Genomic DNA, 23,301 nt, shown 5'->3' with positions numbered 1-23,301 from the left:
ACACATACTCAATGATATTCACCTGGCTAACCTTGTTCCAATTGCTACAATGGTAAAATGTCAAATTCATGCCTTGATATTTTCAAAGGTCAAAATAGTTTGTTTTGCCAGTATCATATTTATGTCCTGTTGGTGAGCAAAAATTTCTAATAAATTCATGTTAAGCCAAAATAGGCAGGGCAATAATGAACATAAAGTCAAATCCTGCTCTATCATTCCTAAATATGTGAATCTTTATTTAAAATTAACTATTCCCAACCAGATGAATGCACTTGCCTCTAAGCCAGCTTGTAGTGAACGAACCAATAAGATGGGTGGATTTGAGATTCGAAATCCATTCACACCAAAACTTAAGTCGAGATCTAAGCAGAGAGAAAGAAACATTCAGATTTTAGTTTTTTTTTTAATTCTTTTTCTGGTGAGTTATGTTTCCCAACATACCACTTTAAGAATCCCCTCACACCTGTTGAAAAGGGGTGATTCAAATACTCATGTTGTCTAATGTCAAATGGGTGACTGTCCTCCTGGGATGGAGCAGGAGTCCAGGCATTTCCAGTTAGTGAGGAAAATTGCAAAGTTATTAGCCTACAGTTTTCTGATAATCTTTGAAAATTGAAATTGTGTCAAAGAACTGGAAAATCACAAGTCTCACTGCTTTGTTCAAAAAGGGAAAAGGATGAAGAAGGAAATTAAAAGCCAATTAGCAATGTACACACTAATAGCTGAAATTAGTGATAGAAAAGCACAAGTTAATTAGGGTTATTTCGCTTGGTTTTGTAAAGTGCAGGCTGTGTTCAATATGAAATTGGCTTTTCAAGAAATCACGGAACTTATATGGATTTTCAGACAAGGATTAGTCAAGGTCAAGGAATTGAAGGGAGAATGTTAGTTCGAGATATTGATGCAGTGGGACAAAATAATGGGATAAATGGATGTTGTTCAGACTGGCAGAATGTGGATACCGCTCAGTTACCCATTTATAGAAATAATATGGACCTAGCTACAAGAAAAATGATATAAAATGTTAGTGATCATAACAAATTAGCAACGTGATGATGTGATGAAAAATGTCACAGAATCTTAACAAATGGAATACAGAGATCATTGACAGCTGCAGTTCACTGTGGAGAAATCTGAAGTAAGTTTTTAGACAACATACCTACGTCTTAGCAGGTAAAGCTCTTACGGAATGAAGAAACAGCCAGGAGATGGGTGAATGTAATGCATAAAATGATAACTGTATTTTGTTTTTTTATATGTGGCTGGTATTGAATAAAGAAAGTTGAATTTGTTTTACACATGGAATAAGGCTCAGCTGCTGTACTGGCCTCAATTCTGAACACTGAAAATAGCCATGAAAATAGATTTCCTGCTGTAATATTAAGAACAAAGGATTGAGTTATGGAAAAAGGATTGCAAATCTGTTTCTTTTTTTTTCCATTGAAACCATAAGACCAGAAGAAATAGGAACAGGCGGAGGCTGTTCAGCCCCTTGAGCCTGTTCTGCTATTCAATAGGTTCATGACTGATCCAACATTCCTCATGTTCATATTCCTGCCCTTTCCCCATAACTGTTGATTCCCCTACTGATCAAGGATCCATCTCTCAGCTTTAAATATACACAAAGACTCTGCTTTCTGTAGCAAGGAATTCCAAAGACTTTCTCTGAAAGAAAGAATTACTTTGCGTCTCGGTCTTCAATTGGCATCCCTTATTTTTGAGACCGTGACCTCTGGCCCTAGATCCCTCCATCAGGGAAAACATCCTCTGAGCATTTATCTTGTCAAACCCTTTTAAGAATCATAATTTTTTAATGAGATGACCGCTCATTCTTTGCAACTCCAATCAGTAAACTCTCAAACTGTTTAAAATTCATTCATAAGCCAATCCCTCTATACCTGGGATCATCCCAGTGAACCTTTTCTGAACTGCCACCAATGACATGATATATTTTCTGAAATACGGCAAACAAAACTTCTCACAGAACTCCAGATGTGGTCTCATCAGCAATTTGTACAGTTGTTGTGGGACTTCCCTAATCTTACATTTCAACTCCCTTGAAGTAACAGTCAACATTCCATGAGCCTTCCTGATTACCCACTATAGCTGTGTGTTAGCTTTCTGCATCTCATGCAAAGTATCCCCAAGTCCCTTTGTAATGCAGCTTTCTGCAGTTTTCCTCTATTTAAATAATACTCTGTTCTCTTGTTCTCCCTTCCAAAATGAACAACTTCACATTTTCACATTATACTCTTACTTGCCAACACTGACAGGTTGCCAATCTGAAAAAGAACCCTTTATTCCCACTTGCTGTTTGCTGCCCATGAGCTAATTTTCTATCCATGCCAATATACTACAGTCAACACTGTAGATCTTAACTTTTCTGAGGTTCTTTGTCAAACATCTTCTGGAAATCCAAAAACAAAACATCTACAGTTCCCCTCTGGTTAAGATTCCTCAAAAAAACTCAAATGAATTAGCAAGACGCCATTTCCCTTTAATGAAACTGTGTTGACTCTGCTTGACTCGATCATAATTTTCCAATGTTCTGCAATTACTTCCTTGATAATTGATCCCAATACTTTTCCAACAATAATACCAGGCTAAACGGCCTATAGCTTTTCAAGTTGATCTAAATGGGTGTTCAGGGTTTTTCATGTTTAAGACAGAAATTTAGAGAAGGCAAATCATGAAAGCTAGGAATTTTTCTTTTCTATAGGGCCTCGGTTATGATGTATTGCTTTGTAGGTAAACTGTAAGCAAATTCAGACAAAGAAGATCACATTTGTAACAGATACTGCCTGATTTTTCTTCTGGACTTTACACTTGGATAGTATGGAAAATGCTTTCCAATTTGGAAACATGGTAAACAGGAGGAATAGACTCAAGACTGAGACCAGAAAGACCATACGTTTTAGAAGCAAAAGGAGGTCATTTGGCCCATCAGGTTTGGTTCACCATTTGTACCTGATCTGGCAATCCTTAACTTGTGTTTCCTCCCTGTCTTCCATAACCATTGATTCTATTTGCCAATTAAAACCTTGTCTATCTCAGCTTCGTATATAATTGACAACCCAGCCTCAACAGAATTCCACAGATTCATGACCAAAAAAATTTCTTATCTCTGATTTAAATGACTAATAAGTGGTACTGCATAAAACAAGCTAGCATCCACTGGGGGAGGGTGGGGTGAGCAAGGAAAACATGGAATTTGCAAGGCACTTGAAGTTGAAGCTAATAGGACTGTGTCAAATAAAACACATGAGTTAAGTATTCCTAATGCACCTGATCTGTTTTTCAGGTTAAAACTTGTTTGTGTGCAAAGATCCATTCTGTTGCTTTTATGTGTCTCTGTCTCACTGAGACTACCTGGAAAAAGAGGTCTTTATGTATACACAAAGCAATGGGTGTAATTAAACAACACTAAATATTCTGCAAGCAACTGATAAAAGAAAGAGAAAAAAGAGAAAGCTAGTTTTTCACCTGAAGTCTGTCTTAGTGGTTGGACACTTCTTTTTAACACCATATGGGTTGATTCCTGTGACCACACTCAATGTAAGGATAAAGCTTAAAACTAAATAATTGATGCTTGGTTTCTCTATCCAGGAACGATCAGAATCAAATTCTAAATGGCATATACATCTCAAGTAATTAATTTTACCTAAGAGGAGTCAGCAATAACAATGATAAGGCACTTCAAAAGATTATTAATAAAACATAATAATATTGATTAACAAGATGCCTTGTGAATTTCAAAAATTATACATATACAGATCAGCAGAATTCAACTTCCTATTCAGTTTCCTAACATAACAAACAAAAAGAACAAGTTAAATATCAATAATTTTCAACATGGAAGTCAGAGCCAGTACCTGTGAATTTCCCCTGGAGTGAATAGGGTGAATGTGTTGAATTGTGTATTTGGGGAGTGCTTTCAAGACCCACCGATATAAGACCCTGCAAAGGGAAACACCACCATACAGTGCAAAGGACATAAACCTATGGGGTTCCTAATCCCTGCTGATCATATCATATTGGTTCCCTGTATGCTGTAAACTTGTCTGCTTCAATTAGCTCTGACGACTTTGTTCACACAACACTTTTGGATGTAGAGGTAGAGAAAGAATAGCATTGTTTTAGCATGAGGGGAAGTGGTGTCAGCATTTCTTAAAGCGCTATGTATGCCTCATTCATCTGGCTCCCACAAACAGCAGCCTTTTCACACCTATCCAGGGTACATGTAGCGTGGCAACATCCAAGGAGCAGGAGAATCGACATTTCGGGCACCACCTTCCTAACTTGCAATCTTCTTCCTGACCTCTCCGCCTCCACCCCCACTCCGGCCTATCACCCTCACCTTAACCTCCTTCCATCTGTCGCATTTCCAATGCCCCTCCCCCAAGTCCCTCCTCCCTCCCTTTTACCTTAGCCTGCTTGGCACACTTTCCTCATTCCTCAAGAAGGGCTCATGCCCTAAACGTCGATTCTCCTGCTCCTTGGATGCTGCCTGACCTGCTGTGCTTTTCCAGCAACATATTTTCAGCTCTGATCTCCAGCATCTGCAGTCCTCACTTTCTCCTACATGTAGTGTGGACATGTATTGAGAGTCACGCTGACGCAAGGAAACCCTGTGGGTGCTGGACCTAGCTCTCCATGGCAGCCGTCAAACTATCCAAGACGATTGCATGCTTAGGGCAGCTACATTGATGTACCCTCTGGGAAGTGAGGATCATTGTGTCCCCGATTCCTGCCTGCTGCTCCACTTCCTTCCTGTGCATGCACAGCAGGTTTGCTGACACCACCGGGTCATATCCTGCATGGCGCTGAGCAGGTGCCTGGTCTGCAGCTGCAGGTGTTTCTTTCTTGGCCAGCTGTGGAGCTGTCACAGTAAAATGCTGACCAGCTTGTCTTCCCAAAGGCTGAAGTTCCAATCAAAGCATCAGTATCTGAACTGGCAGATCAGTGGGGGGTTGCAAGAGGTAGTTTTCCTGATGCTTCTTTTGAGGCCTCTTGAACACTCTTCGTTAAAGGCCAAGAAGGAACCTTCTGGGTGAGCGGCCCATTTCTCTCCCAGAGAATGGACACCTTGCTCATACTCACAAGTGTTATGGACCAGGCCATATCCCCTCAAAGATAGCCCAGACCCTAGCCTTTCTAGTTGTTTTAAGCAGATGTAAGGTGAATATTCCAGGAGCAACGCAGATGGTCAAACCACTTGGTTTTAAACAAAATAGAATTTATTTACATGTAGACAAAAGAAAAAGAATATAAAGTAACGTAACTTATCTAAAAACCTAATCCACTCTATTGTAACTTAATGATGCTGTTCCAAATACTTGCAACATCCCCAGAAGCACCCCCTTGGCAAAAAGGTAAATTCGAACATAGGTTCTGACAGGAGTGATGTCAGAGAGAGAGAGAAAGAGAGAGAGAGAGTCAGCCAGAAAACCTCTGTTGAGTTAGAGAACATTCTCCTCCAACAGCTTTCTTTGATCAGCGGCGTCAAACAGACTGCTTGCTCAAACCAAACCAGAAAATGCCCTGAACTGGGAGAACTGGCCACTTCCCTTTCATTGTATAAGTTTTAAAAAAAATTACTTAAAAGCCTTTCAAGTAAACATTTCCAGACATATTTGAACCTCTGTCTTTATGACCCCTCTTGAAAAAAAAACAAGGACAACATAACCTTGTTAAAGGGGTAGCATCGTCACACAAGATGTTAGAGAGAGAGGACGTTGCAGCAAAAGGTTCATGTGGTGTACGATGAATAATCCTACTATTGTAGGGTTACTGAGAAAGATGCAATGGAATGACAGGTGGTACTTACCTGATTGTGAGGACCTGGATGCCTCAGCATCCCTGCAGGAGCTGTCCTGGACATTTCCTGCAAGGGTCCAGATTCTACCCTCATAAGGAGTTAACAGTTTGTTTGTCAGGCACCACTGGATCAGCCCATGGATTCTGGATTCTGCCCTATTTTGGGCTATCCCCTCCTAGATTGAGAGAAAGGGAGGGATTGAGAGAGATTGAAGTGGTTGGCTGATGCACGAGGTCAAAAGATGGTTCATTGTGCTGAGGGATTGAGGCAGCAGGGCAGAGGCTGTGCAGGGCTAGTGATGTGAGGGAATTGAAGAAGTAGGAGTTAGTACAGCAAGATATTGTATGCAGTAATGACAGTGGTTGAACATGAATCTTGGTTGGTGCAGTAGCAGCAATAGAGTGAGTCTGAGGTTGCAAAGATCAAAGTGTGCCACTTGGCTTGATAGAGATGAGAAGGTCTTTGACTTTCTTGCAACATCACTGGCTGTTCCTCTGCACCCTGGAGATGGTACGGATATGGGTAGAAACCTCAGATTCTGCTGCCAGGGACTGGTGTCATGGCTTCCTCTGCTGGTTCTTCAGGAAGAACATACCTTTACAACACCCAATCACAGGACCTCTTGGAACCCATGGGAATCATGGACCTATCTTGCCCTTCTCTGACATCTTCACACTGCATATCCATCAACAAGGAGGGCATCTTCAGAATGCCAACGCTCATCAGGATGCATAGTAGCCTACTAAAGATGATGCAGGTACAAGAGATGCTGGTCTTTCAGTGGATACCTTCAATTCCAGGAACAGTGCATGGTAAGATGGAGATAGAATGCTATAGGGTTGGATTAAGTAGTTAATTGAGTGAGTTTGGTAAGATACAGCAGAAAAACTTCATGGGCTTATTAGTGAAAAACCTTTTCAAGAATGTTATGGAACCAAAAAAAACATAAAATTCAAGTCTTGGTTTAAGTCCCGAAATGGCAATCTAAAAACAAAGCATGATTCGGACAGTCCATCTGCCCATTAATTTTCCCTTTGTCGCTTTGCTGGATCTTAAGGACAATCATTTGACATTTGGACTGAGCTAGTCTGAAATTTAAAAACGAAACCAGAAAATGCTGGAAATCCTCAGCAAGTCTGTTCAGCAACACGTATTACAAGTGAAACAGAATTAACATTACAGATGCATGACGTTCCACTGATGATTTTTCTGAAATGTTATATTTGTTGTCTTCACATATGCCTCCAAATCTGTTGAGTATTTCCAGCACTTTCTGTTTTACATGGGTTTCCATTATCCATTGTATTTTATTTTGCAGAAAATTAAAGCTTTATTTTGAAAGCTTAGGTTAAAGTCTCCTTCGAGGCATTGTGGATCTATCTGCAGTTTATGGGCTGCAGGACTTCAAGAAGACAGCTCACCACCAGCTTCTCAAAGGCAATTAGGGATGACCAATAAATATTGGCCAGCCAGCAATACCCATGTCCCACAAGGGAATGAAAAAAAGTGTTGAAACAGTGAAAACAATACATGACAAATGTGATTCCTTTCACTTACAAAACAATAAATTCCATCACATTTTAAATGATTGCAAATAACATTGAATAAACAGCTCGAATAAATTATTCTTCAGTGTTGGAAAATGCCTCAGTATTGAAAGAATTACTGTTCCAGAATTAATTGTTTGATATGTACTCAGGATGTTATTCATTTGATTCTCACCAAAGTTTGTTGTGCATCCTTTGAGTTTGCATCACCAACTCAGCTGCTGCGCATCACTAAATAAGCACCCATCAGTGAGGAAAGCTTGCACAATGTGAGGTGACATTCCTTGAAATCCATTAGAGGACTCTTGACTATGAAAAAGTGTTGACGATGAATATAAAGAAGTTTGAAAATAAATAGAAATGTCATTCCTCCAGTTAAAGTCAAAGAAACAAGCCAATCAATTATGTTCTTCTGTTCTGTTAGACTGTAGTGATTAGTACGGCAACATTATTTACCCATCTTTACTCTTCTTTTAATTTCACTTTCATCTTTGGGTTGTGACATCAGTGGCAATGCCAACCTTTATTGTCTGTTCTGAAAGCCAATCGAAAGCTGGTGGTGCAGTGCCTTTAGCAGTACAGGAAAATTGCCTGCTTGTTCATCCAGAGTCAACCAGATTGCTGTGGGACTGGGTCATATATTGACCAGACAAAGAAAGATGACTTAGACAATAGACAATAGGTGCAGGAGTAGGCCATTCTGCCCTTCGAGCCTGCACCACCATTCAATATGATCATGGCTGATCATCCTTAATCAGTATCCAGTTCCTGCCTTATCTCCATAACCCTTGATTCCACTATCCTTGAGAGCTCTATCCAACTCTTTCTTAAATGAATGCAGAGACTGGGCCTCCACTGCCCTCTGGAGCAGAGCATTCCACACAGCCACTACTCTCTGGGTGAAGACGTTTCTCCTCATCTCTGTCCTAAATGGTCGACCCCGTATTTTTAAGCTGTGTCCTCTGGTTCGGCACTCACCCATCAGCGGAAACATGTTTCCTGCCTCCAGAGTGTCCAATCCTTTAATAATCTTATATGTCTCAATCAGATCCCCTCTCAGTCTTCTAAACTCAAGGGTATACAAGCCCAGTTGCTCCAGTCTTTTAGTGTGAGGTAATCCCGCCATTCTGGGAATTGACCTCGTGAACCTACGCTGCACTCCCTCAATAGCCAGAATGTCTTTCCTCAAATTTGGAGACCAGAACTGCACACAGTACTCCAGGTGTGGTCTCACCAGGGCCCTGTACAGCTGCAGAAGAACCTCTTTGCTTCTATACTCAATCCCTCTTGTTATGAAGGCCAGCATGCTATTAGCCTTCTTCACTACCTGCTGTACCTGCATGCTTACCTTCATTGACTGGTGTGTAACAACACCCAGATCTCTCTGTACTGCCCCTTTACCTAAATTGATTCCATTTAGGTAGTAATCTGCCTTCCTGTTCTTGCCACCAAAGTGAATAACCATACATTTATCCACATTAAACTGCATCTGCCATGCATCTGACCACTCACCTAACTTGTCCAGGTCAGCCTGTAATCTCCTAACATCCTCATCACATTTCACCCTGCCACCCACTTAGTATCATCAGCAAATTTGCTAATGCTATTGCTAATACCATCTTCTATATCATTAATATATACTGTAAAAAGCTGCGGTCCCAGTACTGATCCCTGCGGAACCCCACTGGTCACTGCCTGCCATTCCAAAATAGAGCCATTTATCACTACTCTTTGTTTCCTATCAGCCAACCAACTTTCAATCCAAGTTAGTACTTTGCCTCCAATACTATGTGCCCTAATTTTGCTCACTAACCTCCTATGTGGGACTTTATCAAAAGCTTTCTGAAAGTCCAGGTATACTACATCTACTGGATCTCCCTCTTCCATCTTTAGAGTTACATCCTCAAAAAATTCCAGAAGATTAGTCAAGCATGATTTCCCCTTCATAAATGCTGACTCTGACCTATCCTGTTACTACTACCTAGATGTGTCGTAATTTCATCCTTTATAATAGACTCCAGCATCTTTCCCACCACTGAGGTCAGACTAACTGGTCTATAAGTTCCTGCTTTCTCTCTCACTCCTTTCTTAAAAAGTGGTACAACATTAGCCACCCTCCAATCTGCAGGAACTGATCCTGAATCTATCGAACTCTGGAAAATAATCACCGATGCATCCACGATTTCTAGAGCCACCTCCTTTAGTACCCTGGGATGTAGACCATCAGGCTCCGGGGACTTATCAGCCTTCAGACCTAACAGTCTCTCCAACACCAATTCCTGGCAAATATAGATTCCCTTAAGTCCAGGTCCTTCAGATTGCTTGTGTCTTCCCCAGTGAACACAGATCCGAAGTACCAATTCACTGAAGGACATTAAAGATTGTTCACAGTCCCCATTCCTACTTGCTTTTTAATTTTAGATTTATTTGATTGATGTTAAATTTCTGAACTGGTATGGAACCTGAACTTAGGTCTCTTGATCATTGTTTCAATTTTTGCAATTACTTAAACCACAATGTAACCACAATGTTATAATTCCATCTTTGAGTCATAGTGTCATAGAGATGCACAGCACGGAAACAGACCATCCAGTCCAACTCATCCATGCTGACCAGATATCTTAAGTTAATCTAGTCCCATTTGCCAGCCCATATTACTCTAAACCTTTCTTATTCATATATCCATCCAGATGCCTTTTAAATCAGGATAGCAATGTGGTTCAGTGATTAGCACTTCTGCCTCAGAGTACCAGGGACCTGCGTTTGGTTCCCGCCTCAGGTGACTGTCTGTGTGGAGTTTGCACATTCTTCCTGTCTGCCACAATCTGAACATGTGCAGGCCAGATGAATTGGCCATGCTAAATTGCCCATAGTGTTAGAGGTATTAGTCAAAGGTAAATATAAGGTCTGGGTGGTTTACTCTTTGGAGGGTCTGTTTCCATACTGTAGGGAATTTAATCTAAATATTGTAATTGTTTCAGCTCCATCACTTCCTCTGTCAGCTCATACATGCACTGTCCTCTGCATGAAAAAGCTGCCCCATTCAGTCCCTTTTACATCTTTCCCATCTTACCCTAAACCTGTGCTCTCTAATTTTGGACTCCTCTCCCCTGGGGACAAAAATAAACGTTGACTATTCACCCTATCCATGTCCCCCCGCAGCCTCCAACACTCCAGGGGAAATAATCCCAGTCTATTCAGCCTCTCCTTATAGTTCAAACTTTTCAACCCTAGCAACATTCTTGTAAATTAGATTAGATTAGATTACTTACTGTGTGAAAACAGGCCCTTCAGCCCAATAAGTCCACACTGACCCGCCGAAGCGTAACCCACCCAGACCCATTCCCCTATATTTACCCCTTCATCTAACACTACAGGCAATTTAGCATGGCCAATTCACCTAACCTGCACATTTTTGGACTGTGGGAGGAAACCGGAGCACCTGGAGGAAACCCACGCAGACATGGGGAGAACGTGCAAACTCCATACAGAGAGTCTCCTGAGGCAGGAATTGAAACCGGGTCTCTTGCGCTGTGAGGCAGCAGTGCTAACCACTGTGCCACCGTGCCGCCCACATCTTTTCTGAACCCTTTCAACTTTAACAATGCCTTTCCTATACAAGGATTGAATGCAGTATTCCAAAAGTGGCTTAACCAACATCCCATACAGCCACAACATGACCTCCCAATTCCTTTACTCAATGCATTTAACAATAAAGGCAAGTGTACCAAACTCCTTCTTCACTATCCTATCTACCTGTAACTCTACTTTCAAGGAACTATGAACCTGCACTCCAAGGTCTCTTTGTTCAGCAACACACCAGGATCTTACTAGTGAGTGTATAAGTCCTGCCCTGATTTGCCCGAACAAAATGTAGTACCTCACATTTATCTACATTAACCTCCATCTGCCACTCCTCAGCCCATTGGCCAATCTGCTCAATGTCCCATTGTACTATGAGGTAATCTTCTTATTTATCCACTACTCCACTAATCTTGGTGTCATCTGTAAACTTACTGACCATACCTTCTAAATTCACATTCAAATAATTTATATAACTCTTATAGAGTCATAGAGATGTATAGCATGGAAACAGACCCTTCGGTCCAACCTGTCCATGCTGACCAGATCTCCCAATCCAATCTAGTCCCACCTGCCAGCACCCGGCCCATATTCCTCCAAACCCTTCCTATTCATATACCCATCAAAATGCCTTTTAAATGTTGCTGATGCCCTTTATGTAAAAACAATACATAGAACATAGAACATTACATAGAACATAGAACATTACAGCGCAGTACAGGCCTTTCGGCCCTCGATGTTGCACCAACCTGTCAAACCAATCTGAAACCCATCTAACCTACACTATTCCATGTACGTCCATATGCTTGTCCAATGACAACTTAAATGCCCTTAAAGTGGCTAAGTCAACTACTGTTGCAGGCAGTACGTTCTTCGCTCCTACTACAATCTATTGCTTTCACTCATAAACATTGCAATTGACCCAGCATTCAGAATATTTTGATGTGACTATATTCATGAGGTCGCAGTATTCAGGGAAAGAGAAAGGCTGGAAGGAAAAGAATTGGGAAGTTAGACAAAATACTTTTTCACGTTTCTTTAACTGTGATAAGAATAATGAATTAAATGCAAAAAAAAATTGTCCCTTTTTTTATTTTTAATTCTTTCAAAAAATGCATGTTATGAGAAGTTTGCAGCACGCTTCGATATATTAAATGGGTAATGCAAAATATTTAGGTCAGCGAGTTTGCTGAGATTGAATAAGCAACAGCAGGAGGGAACATCAAATTGAATTCCCTATTGTGATATTCAAGCGTACAATCACCTACTTTGCTCGAAAAGCAAATCAGTTCGCAATTGTGGAAAGAAAGGAATAACATTTCCATGAAGGTATTTCTGAGTCCATGCTGTGGGATTTTGGCAAAAATTTCAATGAAAATGCAAAAGCATTCACACTTTTGAGTTAAAATGCTACGGGTACAAATCTTGCTTTAAAGATGTGAACACAAAGTATTAGACTCGAGTGCAGTACTGAGGAGTTTCTGCACTCCCAGAGACGCTGGCCAGGATTTCACCTGACCTGGCAGAAAGGTTAAGATGGAACCAGAATCAGTAGGCAATGGCCCTTCTGTTTTGGCTCCCATTCCTAGAGGGATATCACAACAGGCATCTTTTTAATGGCTGGCACCCATGATGGCCAACAAGCTAGCAACCTAAGGCAGGGACTGAGGTTGATGGAGAAGGAAGTGCTAACTTGGCATTATAGAGGGCTACCAGCAACTGAGACCTGATCCAAACATCCTTTTTTTTGCAGTATTCATCTTTCAAGCAGTTTGTGAACAATAATGCAATGGCTCAGTGGTTAGCATTGCTGCCTCACAGCAGCAGGGTCCCAGGTTCGATTCCAGCCTCGGGCGACTGTCTGTGTGGAGTTTGCACATTCTCCCCGTGTCTGCGTGGGTTTCCTCTGGGTGCTCTGGTTTCCTTCCACAGTCCAAAGATGTGCAAGTCAGGTGAATTGGCCATACTAAATTGCCCATAGTGTTAGGTGCATTAGTCACACGGAAATGGGTCTGGGTGGGTTACTCTTCGGAGGGTCAGTGTAGACTGGTTTGGCCGAAGGACCTGTTTCTACACTATAGGGAACCTAATCTAATACCTTCATCAGCCTCAGAAGAATTCCTGACCTTGTCAGCACCACACAAGGAAAGTGACACCACAGTTTAGAAGTTAAGAAACAGGAGTAAATCAATACGACCTCTCCAGTTTGCATAGTCACCATTCAGTATAAGCCTGGCTGATCATCAGCCTCCAGTCTACTTCTCCACTCACTCCCCATATACTTTATTCACTGAGAGATCAAATATCAATGCATCTCAGCCTTAAATATATTCAATAATAGAACACTGACAATCCTCTGAAGTGGAGAATTCCAAAGATTCGCAACCATCTATGCAAAGAAATATCTCATCTTGGTTTTGAATGATCAGTCGCTTATTCTGAGACTGTGTTCCAGTCAAGCAAAATGAGGTTAGACTTTGCTGGTCATCAATTTAGGGTTGTCTGAGGGATAGAGTCCATTTGGACTTGTTCTGTAAACTCTACAGAGAATCACCCTCACTCATTCAAGGGGGATTACTCATCCATAACCTCGGCATCAACAGATATGACACCATCTGAGATGGTCACTGCCATATTTCATTTTCAAAATGGTCTCTGTTTCTCTCCACAGAACCTACACAATTAGGTGTCTCTTGCATTATTTTTGTCCTTATTTCAGAATTGCAGCCTCCGCTCTATTTGCTTCTGCATGAGAGTTCATGTACAACGTTGGTTTCTTGAAAGCAATAATAGCAGAACTGAGCTTTTGGCTATTCAAACACAGAATTTACAGAATATGACCATTTATTCACTATCAAAATCCTCAAACTCCTTCCTCACAGCATTTGAATGCCCCTACTCCCATGGACTGTAGTCGGTCAAGAAAGTGGCTCATCAGTCCCCTCTCTATGGCAACCCGAGATAGATAATCAATGCTGGGCCACACAGCAATGACAACATTCCATGAATAAATAATTTTAAAGGAGGTGTGGCTTCTACATCGATTGGTTCTGCTGTTGTCTGCAAAGATTCCTGGTGTTTACTGAGTTCTACAAGATCTCCATTGCCAAGATTAGCCTGCAATTCTGAGGTAGGTCAGTATGTGGCTTCTTGTCTGATCTTGTCAAAATGCAGATTCTGACTCAGATTGGAGGAATTGGACTAATTATTTTGAAAAAATAAGATACTTTGTTTGTGAGAATGTTATCACCTCCAATTATACCTCCAATTCACTTAACATCCTGTCAAGAGCATACATTGCCATTCAATTATTTTGACTGGGTCAATATTCTGAACTTCCATTATTATTCACATTCTGTCATGAGAACAACTGCAGCATTTCAGAGCAACAAACTATCGGCAATAATACAGCTTTCCCTGGTCTAACTAGCTCCCCAGCCAAAGGAGACCAAAGTATTTATAAAGCCAGTCATTATACTGTATCAACAATAATGGAGAAAATATAATTTGAAAGGTAACATGTTAGTTCAACAAAAGCAATCACATGCTCTTCATGATTACGGAATCTGACCATATGCAAAATAAGTAACTTTTCACAGAATGTGAGACAATAAAGATATATCTTTCTGACATTACTATCCCATGTCTGGTATTGACATTATCTACATGATTTATTACTCATATTTAGAATCAAGTTCTGCATACTGGTACTTACTATTGTCCATCTCAAATCTTGTTTTGACGTTGTGACTCCACCAACCGACTAACCTGAAAGTTAAGCAAACATTGTTTAGGAATATATTCAGAATATATGGTGAAAAGCAACTTCATCAGGTTTGCCTGACTAGTTACTCATTGTTACTCTGGATACTTTCAAGAAAGAGCTCTTAAGAATAGTGGAATCAAGGGTTATGGAGATAAGGCAGGAACAGGATACTGATTGAGAATGATCAACCATGATTATAATGAATGGTGGTGCTGGCTCAAAGGGCAGAATGGCTTACTCCTGCACCTATTGTCTATTTTGTACAGCCTGAGACAGAGATTTTGGCCAATGAACACGGCAGTGTGTTGAAGTGACAGGCAATCGGAAGCTCGGGGTGGTTTTTTTGGGAGTGTAGGTGTTCTGCAAAGTGGTCACCCAGTCTGCACTTTGTTTCCCAAATGTAGAGGAGACCACATTGTGAGCAACGAATCATTGTTTCATCTGGAAGGTGTAATTCATACTCTCCTAAACTCCAGAGGTATTAGCCTAACCTGTTATGGATTTCCTCATAATATAATCCACACTTTCCAGAGATTACTCTCGAAAATCTGCTCTCAACTGCTTCTGTAACACATTTACATCCTTTCTTAAATACATCCTTCCAGATGTGGTCTCAACAGTGCTCTGCATAACTGAAGTACAAATTTGCTACTTTCCCTCTCAATAAAAGAGAATATTCTATTAGCCTTGCTAATTACCTGCTGTATCTGTAGTCAAACCATTTGGCAAAGGGTTTATGGAGAGTGCAGGAGGGCATGTCAGAAACAGACCCAAGCATACCTACAAATGAAGTTTCAACTTGGTGAATTTATAGAACAGGGCTACTTGCATACAAACAACATAAGCAGTAAGTGATAGTCAGAGATAATCCACAACCATTCAATCAGATATAAGCTCTGCAGTTCTGCTGCATCACATTGTGAATGCTGATGGACAAGCAGGAAACTCAGTAGAAGATGAGGCATCACAAATATCTGCATTTCCAATTATGAAGGGCAGAGCACATCAGTGCAGAAGATGACACTGAAGAATTTGCAACGATGTTAAACCAGAAATGCCATCTGGATGTTCTATCCCAGCCTTCTACAGAGATTCCCCAGCATCTCAGATACCCGTCTTCAGCAATTCAATTCACTTGATATCAAGTAACAATTGGAGACATTGACTGTAAAGGCTGTGGGCCCCGACAATATCTGGCAATAATAATGAAGTCTTTTACGCCAAAATATGCCACAGCCCCTGTCAAACTGTTCCAGTACAGCAACAACATTAGTATCTACATAACAATGTAGAAAATTGCTTGGTTTGACTTGTACTCAAAAACCACGACAAATTACCGTCCCATCAGTCCATTTGATCATTTGTAAAGTGATGAAAGGTGTCATCAAAAGTGGCATCAAGCAGTACTTGCTTAGTAATACCCTGCTCACTAATACTCAGTTTGGGTTCTGCCTGGGCCACTCATCCCTTGGCCTTATTACAGCCTTAATAAGGGTCAGTTAGCATACTTGGCTGGCTTGCAGTCCAAAGTAACACCAACAGTATGCATTCAGTTCCTGCATGGGTTGAGGTTACTGTGATAGACTTTTCATCTTAATCTCTTCCTTCATCTGAAGCTTGTTGACCCTCAGGTTAAACCACTACAGTTGTCTCTCTCTAATGAGAGAGTAGCCTTGTAGTCCAGTAAGATTGTGTCGAATTTACTTTTATAATCTTGGTTCAAACATGGACAAGAGAGCTGAGTTCTAGGATTGAAGTGAGTGACTGTCCTTGACATCAAGGCTACATTTGACTGAGTGTGCCATTGAGACGTTTGAGCAAAACTGGAGTCAATGGGAATCTGATGATAACTCTCCACTAGTTAGAGTCATAGCTGGCAATGATTGTTGCATGTCAGTCATCTCAGTTCCAGGACATCTCTGCAGGAGTTCCTCAGGGGCATTGTCCTGGGCCCAACTGTCTTCAGCTGCATCATCAATGGCCTTCCCTCCATCATAAGATCGGCGATATGGATGTTTGCTTATTATTGCACAATGTCCAGTACAATTTGTGACACCTCAGATCCTGAAGCAGTCCCAGTCCAAATGCAACAAGGCCTGAACAATATCCAGGCTTGGGCTAAAAAGTGGCGAAATAACATCCATACCACACAAATGCTAGGCAACGATCATCTCCAACAGGACAGAATTTCACCATCATCCTTTTACAGTCAATCGCATTGCTATCATTGAATCCTCCAGCTATCCCCAACATTCTGACAGATGACATTACCCAGAAGCAGAACTGTATCTACCAGAAAAATATGGTGGCTTCAAAAGCAGGTCAGAGGCTGGAAATCCTGCAGTGGGTAAGCTACCTTCTGACTCCCCAAAGCCTATCCAACATCTACAAGGCACAAGTCACAAGTCAGAAGTACTTCCCACTTCCTTGGATTAGTGGAGCTCTAACAACACTCAAGAAGATTGACACCATCCAGAAAGAAGCAGCCCACTTGAGCTACATATGCACAAACATCTACACCCTCCACCACCAATGCTTAATACTATCTACAAGAAGCACTGCAGAAATTCACAAAGACATTCACCTTCCAAATCCATGACTACTTCCATCTAGAATGACAAGGGCAGCAGGTACATGGAAACACCATGATCCAAAAGACTCTCCCCTCCAGGCCATTCACCAACCAGTCTTGGAAATATATTACCATTCCTTTAGTGTCGTTAGGTCAAAATCCTAGAACATTCTCTCGATAACATTGTCAGCCTACTTGCAGGCACTTTGATAGCATTGATTCAAGAAGGCAGCTCACCACTTTCTTTTCAAGAACAACTAGGGACGTGCAATAAATACTGGCCAGTGAAGTCCATATCCCATGAATGATGACAAAAAATGCAAATGTTCACCCAGATTCCTCTACATTTCTGAGCTCTACAATCACTTATTATTTAGACAATATGCTTCTTTTGTTTTTTTTTAGTCTTCATTTGCAGGAATTTATTCATTTATTGCCCATCTTTCATTGCTAGAGAACACTTAAGAGTCATTGCTGTAGATGCAGTCACATGCAAACCAAACCAGGTAGGATCGACAGAGCTCCTTCCCTAAAGGACATTAGTGAACCAGATGGGTTTGCCAGACAATTGACAAGGGCTTCATGGTCATCATTACATTCTTAATTCCAGATTTTATTCTCTTGAATTTAAATTCCAGGATTTAAACCCAGGTCCCCAGTACATTTCTCAAGGCTTTAGATTGATAGTCTAGCAATAATACCACTTAGCCATCACCTCCATATTCTTCCTACCAAAATGGACATATACATATCTTCCTTCATTATATTCCATTTATCAGATCTTTTTCCGCTTCTTTAACTAATCTATATCCCTTGTAGCCTAACTATGGCCTCTTCACAACTTACCTATTGTTGTGTCATCAGCAAGTTTATCAACCATAGTTTCAAACATTTAGGAACTGTCAAAGTGAATGCAGCCCCTTAAACAAAAGCTTAAACTCTTTAAAGCATTTAAACCCCTTGATTCCTTGAGCTTCAGTTTCTGGCATAAGTACAGTGGAGTCAAATCAATATCTCTGATTGGCCCAGGTAGGTGAATCAGCCCTAAATACAGTGACAGATTGGCTAAATAACCAAAATAAATGAATTGTACATATGAAGCTCCATACTAACTATCCTGACTAGCCAGCTAGGACATCAATATAAATGAAACAGATTTGTTGCAACACCAAATACCTATAATCTTTCAGCAGTGAAAATTGCAGTTTTCTGGCTCCCATGATCCCTGTTTCTGTAAATTAGTTGGTCATTAACATACTGATGTAAAGTATATCTGGATATTGCAGCAGTAATAATGATGAGGCTGTCAGTATTCATCATTAGTATGGAATAAATCAGACAGGAATTTGTTGTGTGTGCACATTTGCAATAAAATGTGGAATCGAGAAGCTTCTGTGCATATTTTCCTGCTCTTCCACAGGGTTTACTATACTGCTATCTCACCAACTGACGTGGTACTAACCTACAAAAATGATGACAATATGGGTATACACACAGTTAGAAACTTTGTGGCTTGATTTTGTTTTAATGATGAAAAAATGCTTAATTATGAGCAAACATTCTTTGCCACACTGAAATCTTACTTATACAAGTGAGGAATCTCATATCTTCAAGTTTTATTTATTGTTGGTGATGTTAAAAACATTCTAACATTTAGTCCTATCGTGAGCCCATCTTCCTTTTTGTTTTACTTTTGGCACGGATTTTATCTTGATTAATTAGTTTAATACTTCCTGATTTAGACTTTGTGTTTCATTAAGGATTCTTCAATCTGATCCGCTGAAGGGAAACTTTTTTGCTGTCCCTATGCACTAATCTCTGGAGAGGATTTAAACTAAAATTGATCTATCACTTTGTAAGTCTCTGTAGAAATTCTGTGAAGCATAATACACAATGAGCACCATTCACTTTTCACTGGCCACAAAATCAAGATGATTATCTGTAATGCTGTTGACAGGCATACATGTGATACTCAACCTGAATGAACGGTTGTATTTTAATCAGCAGCTGCTGTAGTTCATAGCTATTTCACACAATCTTCAAATATCTAACAGTAATTATTGGATTGTAAGATGTGAATTTGTTTATGAAGGTTTTCTTTAAGCTGACACAGATGTTCAATTGTACAAACACAGCTGCAATCAATTCTAATAGCAAATTTCAAATTTCTGTTAAAAAGCTCTAAAAGCTAACAGTCTCAGATATATTTATGTAACATGTACCCCTGGGCTTGCAAAACTGCAGAATGCATGGTCAAATAAAGGATAATAGGGTAAAAACAATGACTGCAGATGCTGGAAACCAGATTCTGGATCAGTGGTGCTGGAAGAGCACAGCAATTCAGGCAGCATCCGAGGACAGGCAAAATCGACGTTTCGGGCAAAAGCCCTTCAGGCCGAAGGGCTTTTGCCCGAACGTCGATTTTGCCTGTCCTCGGATGCTGCCTGAATTGCTGTGCTCTTCCAGCACCACTGATCCAAAATAAAGGATAATGTCTAGGCTCAGTTTATCAAAACAGTACAATAAACCAAAGTTCAAAATCATATCTCGAACCCACCTTTCTGCTAGATATTGACAAGACTAATACTTGCAGATGAATACTTGTATCAACAATGTAGATCCAAAAAATTACATTGCTATCCTGCAACACGGCTGTGACACCAAAACCAAAGCAAAACAAACACAAAATCATAATCCTTTTATATTGCATATTATTATAATTGTCTTTGAAGGAGGTCCACTTGCATCAAATATTCATTTGTTACAATTAAACAGTTGGATATGAAGCACGTTCCCAAAACTTTTAATTTAAGCTTATGGAAGAAGGTTTTAGCATTGCGTCAAATATTGTAGGCTTTGCTGGTGCACTTTGTTGTTTCCAATATGGTAGTTCACATAATATACATACTAGAATCAGCTTCTTGTTCACATATTCACAGGATTGTTTTCTTGTTGTCTTCATTAAGAAGTTGACAAGTATTTTTAAAGAAATACTAACCACTTACAAGGTTATAATATCAGACATTTTCACTAATGGGCTGGATTCTCTGCTTTTTGGTGTTACTGTACATGAACATACATGTGATAGACTGACTGAATAAACTATACTTGGCTCAGTGATACTGGGAGAGTGACCGAGATGGAAGCAGATACCTTCAAACTGGAAATCATGTATTATGTAACTATCTTAAATATATTAGCCAGTATGGTCAGGAATCCATGCCACAATTCAACAGTCTCCCTTTTCCTTTTAATGAATGGAAACTCATTTTCTAGTAAACAAATAAAAGGATGCTTATATATATATTTAGAGTCATAGAGTCAGAGAGATGTACAGCAATGAAACAGACCCTTCGGTCCAACCTGTCCATGCCGACCAGATATCCCAACCCAATCTAGTCCCACCTGCCAGCATCTGGCCCATATCCCTCCAAACCCTTCCTATTCATATACCCATCCAAATGCCTCTTAAATATTGCAATTGTACCAGCCTCCACCACTTCCTCTGGCAGCTCATTCCATACAAGTACCACCCTCTGTGTGAAAAGGTTGCCCCATAGGTCTCTTTTATATCTTTCCCTTCTCACCCTAAACCTATGCCCTCTAGTTCTGGACTCCCCAACCTCAGGGAAGACACTTTGCCTATTTAGCCTATCATGCCCCTCATAATTTTGTAAACCTCTACAAGGTCACCCCTCAGCCTCCGATGCTCCAGGGAAAACAGCCCCAGCCTGTTCAGCATTTCCCTATAGCTCAATTCCTCCAACCCTGGCAACATCCTTGTAAATCTTTTCTGAACCCTTTCAAGTTTCACAACATCTTTCCAATAGGAAGGAGACCAGAATTGCACACAATATTCCAACAGTGGCCTAACCAATGTCCTGTACAGCCACAACATGACCTCCCAACTCCTGTACTCAGTACTCTGACCAATAAAGGAAAGCATACCAAAAACCTTCTTCAAGATCCTATCCACCTGCGACTCCACTTTCAAGGAGCTATGAACCTGCACTCCAAGGTCTCTTTGTTCAGCAACATTCCCTAGGGCCTTACCATTAAGTGTATAAGTCCTGCTAAGATTTGCTTTCCCAAAATGCAGCACCTTGCATTTATCTGAATTAAACTCCATCTGCCATTTCTCGGCCCATTGGCCCATCTGGTCTAGATCCTGTTGTAATCTGAGGTAACCCTCTTCACTGTCCACTACACCTCCACTTTTGGTGACATCTGCAAACTTACTAACTGTACCTCTTATGCTCACATTCAAATTATTTGTGCAAATGACACAAAGTAAAGGACCCAGCACCGATCCTTGTGGCACTCCACTCGTCACAGGCCTCCAGTCTGAAAAACAACCCTCTACCACCACCCTCTGTCTTCTACCTTTGAGCCAGTTCTATATCCAAATGGCTAGTTCTCCCTGTATTCCATGAGATCTAATCTTGCTAATCAGTCTCCCATGGAGAGCCTTGTCGAACGCCTTACTGAAGTCCATATAGATCACATTTACAGCTCTGCCCTCATCAATCCTCTTTGTTACTTCTTCAAAAAACTTAATCAATTTTGTGAGACATGATTTCCCACGCACAAAGCCATGTTGACTATCCCTAATCAGTCCTTGCCTTTCCAAATACATGTACATCCTGTCCCTCAAGATTCCCTCCAACAACTTGTCCACCACCAACATCAGGCTCACTAGTCTATAGTTCCCTGGCTTGTCCTTACCACCCTTCTTGAACAGTGGCACCACATTAGCCAACCTCCAGTCTTCCGGCACCCACCTGTGACTATCGATGATACAAATATCTCGGCAAGAGGCCCATCAATCACTTCTCTAACTTCCCACAGATCCTGATCAGGTCCTGGGGATTTATCCACCTTTACCCGTTTCAAGACATCCAGCACTTCCTCCTCTGTAATATGGACATTTTGCAAGATGTCACCATCTATTTCCCTACCATCTATATCTTCCATATCCTTTTCCACAGTAAATACTGATGCAAAATACTCATTTAATATCTCCCTCATTTTCTGCCATTCCACACAAAGGCCACCTTGCTGATCTTTGAGGGCTCCTATTCACTCCTTAGTTACCCTTTTGTCCTTAATGTATTTGTAAAAAAACTCTTTGGATTCTCCTTAATTCTTTTTGCCAAAGCTGTCTCATGTCCCCTTTTTGGCCTCCTGATTTCTCTCTTAAGTATACTTTTACTTCCTTTATGCTCTTCGAAAGATTCACTCGATCTATCCTGTCTATATTTTACATATTCTTCCTTTTTTTTCTTAACCAAACCCTGAATTTCTTTAGTCATCCAGCATTCCCTATACCTACCAGCCTTTCCTTTCACCCTAACAGGAATATACTTTCTCTGGATTCTCATTATCTCATTTCTGAAGGCTTCCCATTTTTCAGCCGTATCTTTACCTGCGAACATCTGCCCACAATCACCTTTTGAAAGTTCTTGCCTAATACCGTCAAAATTGGCCTTTCTCCAATTTAGAACTTTAACCTTTAGATCTGGTCTATCCTTTTCCATCACTATTTTAAATCTAATAGAATTATGGTCGCTGGCCCGAAAGTGCTCTCCCACTGACACTTCAGTCACCTGCCCTGCCATTTAATGTGGAGAAACTGATATGGGTCTGAACAACAAGACCTATCCAAGAAGTTCAGTAGCCCTTAGGCCATAAAACTATAAGAAGTAGAAACAGGAGTAGGCCATTGGCCCCTTGAGCCTGCTCTGCCATTTAGTAGGTTCAATACTGATACAACATTCTTCAAATTCATTTTCCTGCTCTTTTCCATAACCCTTGATTCACTTACTGATTAAGAATCTATCTAACTTAGCCTTAAATATACACAAGGACTCTGTTCCCACAGCTCTCTGTGGCAAGGCATCATAAAGACTCAATACTTGTAAGAAACTTGCAGGAGGTGGTGTTCCCACATATTCGCCGAACTTCATCTTCTCGATGATAGTGATGTGGGTTTGAAAGGTGCTGGCTAAGGAGCCTG

At 40.7% G+C, this 23,301-nt stretch overlaps 1 protein-coding gene across 4 annotated transcripts in view; it reads right to left on the bottom strand.

Moving 5' to 3' along the window:
* Positions 1–23,301, bottom strand: part of kynu (kynureninase) — a 220,913-nt gene that overhangs the window by 22,821 nt on the left and 174,791 nt on the right. For all 4 annotated transcript variants that reach the window (XM_087989228.1, XM_043694093.2, XM_043694092.2 and 1 more), the window contains 2 exons: positions 14,663–14,715; positions 277–362 (listed from right to left, as the gene is read on the bottom strand). In XM_087989228.1, the coding sequence (XP_087845354.1) occupies positions 277–362; positions 14,663–14,715 (139 nt within the window). The remainder of the gene's footprint in view (positions 1–276; positions 363–14,662; positions 14,716–23,301) is intronic.

This window comes from Chiloscyllium plagiosum, unplaced genomic scaffold, assembly GCF_037043375.1.
Source record: "Chiloscyllium plagiosum isolate Xiang-an unplaced genomic scaffold, Cpla_swu_hap1 HiC_scaffold_7, whole genome shotgun sequence".
Taxonomy (NCBI): domain Eukaryota; kingdom Metazoa; phylum Chordata; class Chondrichthyes; order Orectolobiformes; family Hemiscylliidae; genus Chiloscyllium; species Chiloscyllium plagiosum.
This window is presented reverse-complemented; position numbering and strand designations above follow the sequence as displayed.